Below are 4610 nucleotides of genomic sequence, written 5' to 3' on the forward strand. Positions count from 1 at the left end.
TTACAGGCTTATTACCCGCACATGGTTCAGTGTCTTTTCATTTCATCTTAAATATTTAAATAGTAGAAAGAGAACTGTTTAAGAATCCATGTAGTAGAAGTTAAATGTATAACTGGATTTTAATCTGGTTAATGTTGAAAGAAAGAAAAGCTGAGAAAGTTAGCCAATGATATTGGTTAGATGTCTCTAAAACTTAAGGATTTTGTTAGATGTAGAAGGGATCATCTTGAATTTTAAGAGTCTGAGATTTTTTTCACAGTGAATTCAGTTATGAAAATTAATTTCTATCTGTTGACATTTAATAAAGCCAGAGGTTTTGGTGTTATTGTTGTTATTTGTGTGTTTTTATAGACAGAGCATTACATAAGTTAGAATCATTTTTCTTTCAATATAAGTAAATTACTGTGTGCTCCTTAGGTACATTATAATTAGGCAGGCAAACAAGTGTTCCAAGTATATGAAATTGAAAGAAAAAAGCAAGGGAAAATGTCCTAACATGTCCTATGTACTTATTATATGTTTTCAAATACAGTGTGTAGGTATTCTTTAACTGAATTTTAAAAGGCTTCATAAAATATTTGCAAGTTTCCTGAAAAGCCAGAAAAATCAGAAACTGTAAAACTTGTTTAGCTATTCAACTTTACATAGAACAGCTGGATTAGAACTTCAATGGCTATGAATTTGTCTTTACTACATCTTCCAAACTGCCTTCTGTTTTACTGTGTCATGGAAAAAAAAAATATTGATGCACATCCCACTAATTGCAGGGTGTTTTGCTTAATCACTTTCTATTTAGAATTGCAATGTTTTCATTGAATTAATCTTTTTTCAACATTTTTCATTTGAGGGCCATACCCAGTCTCAATGTAAAGTTAGACTATCCTTTCACTACCCCAGCAATACTTCAAAAAAAATCCCCATTTTTATAAAAGCAGGAAATCTTTCAAAGAAATATTTAGGTCAATGTCTCATAATTATTTAATGCTACATGCTTATTACATTGCATGGTAGGTAAAAGAACAATTAGGCATTAGTTAATAATAACAAAAATACATTATCATAGTTACTGCCAAAAATATTTTACTAATTGTTGAATGACACACAGGTAAAACAGTAAACTATCTGTCGTCTATAATAGAAGATAGATAAACGTAAGCATTCATAGTTTCACATGAGCCTGGGTATATCTGTGTTCAGTATACTAATATGGAATCTATATATCATAAATATGGGTACAGAACAGACTATTCATATTATTATGGAAGAGCAGACAAACTTTTCTCAGAAAACTAGGAGCAAATGGTGAGAAGATGTATCCTATTAGCTACAAAATCACATCTAGTCAGTCATGCTAGAAAAGTTCATCGTCAGAACAATGTCTAGTATATGCAAAGGGCCTTGAACATGCAAAGCTTATGGAGGAAAAAAGAAATAAGACAGAAAAGGTACATAGCAAACTCTTACTATTAAAAGTGCACACTATTAAGTGTGCACATGGTGGTAACACATGTCTTTCTTCATTGTTTTAGATGAATATAGAAATGGAATTCTTTTTATTTATTTATTTATTTATTTAAGATTTCTGCCTCCTCCCCGCCACTGCCTCCCATTTCCCTCCCCCTCCCCCAACCAAGTCCCCCTTCCTCATCAGCCCAAAGAGCAATCAGGGTTCCCTGCCCTGTGGGAAGTCCAAGGACCGCCCACCTCCATCCAGGTCTAGTAAGGTGAACATCCAAACTGCCTAGGCTCGATGAAAGGAGACAGAGACAGAGACCCACATTGGAGCACCGGACAGAAATCTCAAGGTCCAAATCAGGAGCAGAAGGAGAGAGAGCACGAGCAAGGAACTCAGGACCACGAGGATGGGGATGTTCTATTGGGAAATCACCAAGGCCAGCTGGCCTGGGTCTGAAAAAGCCTGGGATAAAACCGGACTAGCTGAACATAGCGGACAATGAGGACTACTGAGAACTCAAGAACAATGGCAATGGGTTTTTGATCCTACTGCACGAATTGGCTTTGTGGGAGCCTAGAAATGGAATTCTGTCTTTGCAGGAGATCGATTGAATCTTTTGCTTCTCTTTTTCAGTTATAGATTACTTCTGCTTTGCTTGAATATCCTTTTCTGCAAACAATTTAAAGAAAAGAAAAAATAAACTAAAACCTTATTGAAGCTCATGTTGGTGCCCTGAAGACATTGTTGATTATTACATACCCTTACCACTGCTCCTTCCCCATAACTTTGTTAGTTATTTAGGCAAATAACTGGGCTTTTGTGGTTGGTTGAACTTGCAGCAGCGAGTTTATTCTGGTTTTAGCTACTTATTGTATCTACACAGAGTGCTATGGTTATTTGCTAGGGTCAAAGAGCCCAGATACCCTGGTAGTTTTCAAGACTCCTTTGGTGTCCTAGTTAGAAAACAGCTCCTGAATGCCGGTGACGAGCAAAACTCCTTTGTCCCTTCAGGCTGTCCGTACTTTTAAGACCACAACTTCCTACATTGCCATCTCCTTAGAGAACCAACGCTAAGGGTACCACTCACATCGATTGCTGACAGGTCAGTAGTATAAGGTAATAGCTTGTATTTGAGCAGAAAACCATAGGTGGCTGTGCTTTCTACCGCTAAGCCATTTTAGCCTCAGAAAGATGATTTCAGACTGCAGCCCGTTTTTGAAGGGTGTGATGCTCGGAAGTACCGTCTTTGCCTTGATCACGATGCTTGGACACATTAAGCTAGGTCACAGAAACAGGATGCACCACCACGAACATCACCACCTGCAAGCTCCTAACAAAGAAGAAGTCTTGAAAATGTCAGAAGCTGAACGCGTGGAACTTAGTAACAGCATCCGGGTTTACTGTATCATTCTTGTCACACCTCAAGATGTGAGTTTGTGGGCTGCAGTGAAGGAGACTTGGGCCAAACACTGCGATAAAGCAGAGTTCTTCAGTTCTGAATACGTTGAGGTGTTGGAGTCAGTAACTGTGAACGAGACTGACACCTGGTTGATGATGAAACAAGCTTCAATATATGCCTTTAATACATACAAAGACCAGTATAACTGGTTCTTTCTTGCATATCCCACCACATTTGCTGTGATCGAAAACTTAAAGTATTTTTTATTAAGAAAAGATCCATCACAACCTTTCTATCTAGGACACACTGAACTTTCCGGAAGCCATGAATATGTGAGTGTGGACGGAGGAGTTGTTTTAAGTATAGAATCAATGAAAAGATTCAACAGACTTCTCACTGTCAGTCCAAGTGAGTGTCCGGAAGAGGAAAGAGGGATTTGGAGGATGTCTGAAGATCTGTTGCTAGCACACTGCCTGAGATATGAGGAAGTGTTGGCAGAAAATGCTGAAGACGAGGAAGGAAAAAATTTATTTAATACCAAAACTATTGGGATGTTTATGAAAGAGGCAATTACTGACTACCCGAAGGATATAGTGGAAGGATGCTGTTCTGACATGGCCATCACTTTCAGTAGACTGACTCCTGATGAGATGCATGTGATGATGTACGGGGTGTACCGTCTTAGGGCATTTGGACATTTTTTCAATGATGCTTTGGTTTTTTTTACCTCCAAACGGTTCTGACAATGACTGAAAAATAATTAACAGCCTGTATTTGATAACTACAGAAGCCCTAGTGGCTGCAAAATATATATATATCCAACACAGGAGAGTGCCTCTTTCCTGGTCTAATCATTTTGTGTTATTACACACTGAAGTTCAATTTATATCCTTAGATAATGTGTTATTTTCCCTTAAAGCACTTGTAAAATTTGTACGTGTTGTAAATAAAAGCTTTAATAATAACAAGAGTTCAAATAAAGGATTCATTTATATGGTGATATTTTGTTTGTGATTTAACAAATCTTGCCTGAAGATCAGAGAAGCAGAGAAACGAGGCACTAGTTCTTACCTCTACCTCCGACTGAAAGGGCAACCCTGTCTCTAAAAATCTGCAGAGCTAAGCCACTACTAGTTAGAGCTAGCCACAGAGGGCAGGTAATGGTGACACATCCTTTAATCCCAGCACTTGGAGGCAGAGGAAGACAGGTCTACACTAGACTGATACAGATTTAAGAGAGGCAGAGCTCCCACCTTTGATTGCAGTACTTGGGATCACATGCCTTTAATCCCAACACTAGAGAGATGGAGACTGGACTGGTATGGCGGCATGGAAAGAGGAATATAAGGCAGAAGGAGACAGGAGCTCAGAGCATTCGGTCTTACATTTCCTAGAGACAGGATCAGATTTTTGGTCTGAGTAGAATTAACTAGTGACTGGCTGCTCTGTATCTCTGATCTTTCAACTTTCTCCTGCTAATATCTGACTCTGAGTTTTTATTATTAAGACCAATTAGAATTCGTGAAACACATTTATAAATTTATTTATTTGATGCATATTAAACTATAAACAACAAAATACATGGGAAACTTTTGTGTATACACCTCTAAAGTTTTATGTCTTTAGTTTCCAAACATGTAAATAAAATTTTAACTGTGAATTTATGACTAACAAAATACTTTTTTAAAAAAAGTCTTAATTAAACTGACCAGTGGTGGTACATGCCATTAATCTGGGCACTTGGGGGGAAGAGGT

At 37.8% G+C, this 4610-nt stretch overlaps 1 protein-coding gene across 1 annotated transcript; it reads left to right on the top strand.

The window, feature by feature from the left end:
- Positions 1 to 2647: 2647 nt before the first annotated feature.
- Positions 2648 to 3598, top strand: LOC101979023 (C1GALT1-specific chaperone 1-like). Its single transcript, XM_013350772.1, has one exon. The coding sequence runs from the start codon at positions 2648 to 2650 to the stop codon at positions 3596 to 3598; it is 951 nt and encodes a 316-aa protein (XP_013206226.1).
- The last annotated feature ends 1012 nt before the right edge of the window (positions 3599 to 4610 follow it).

The sequence above is a fragment of the Microtus ochrogaster genome, linkage group LG1, assembly GCF_000317375.1.
Source record: "Microtus ochrogaster isolate Prairie Vole_2 linkage group LG1, MicOch1.0, whole genome shotgun sequence".
Classification (NCBI taxonomy): domain Eukaryota; kingdom Metazoa; phylum Chordata; class Mammalia; order Rodentia; family Cricetidae; genus Microtus; species Microtus ochrogaster.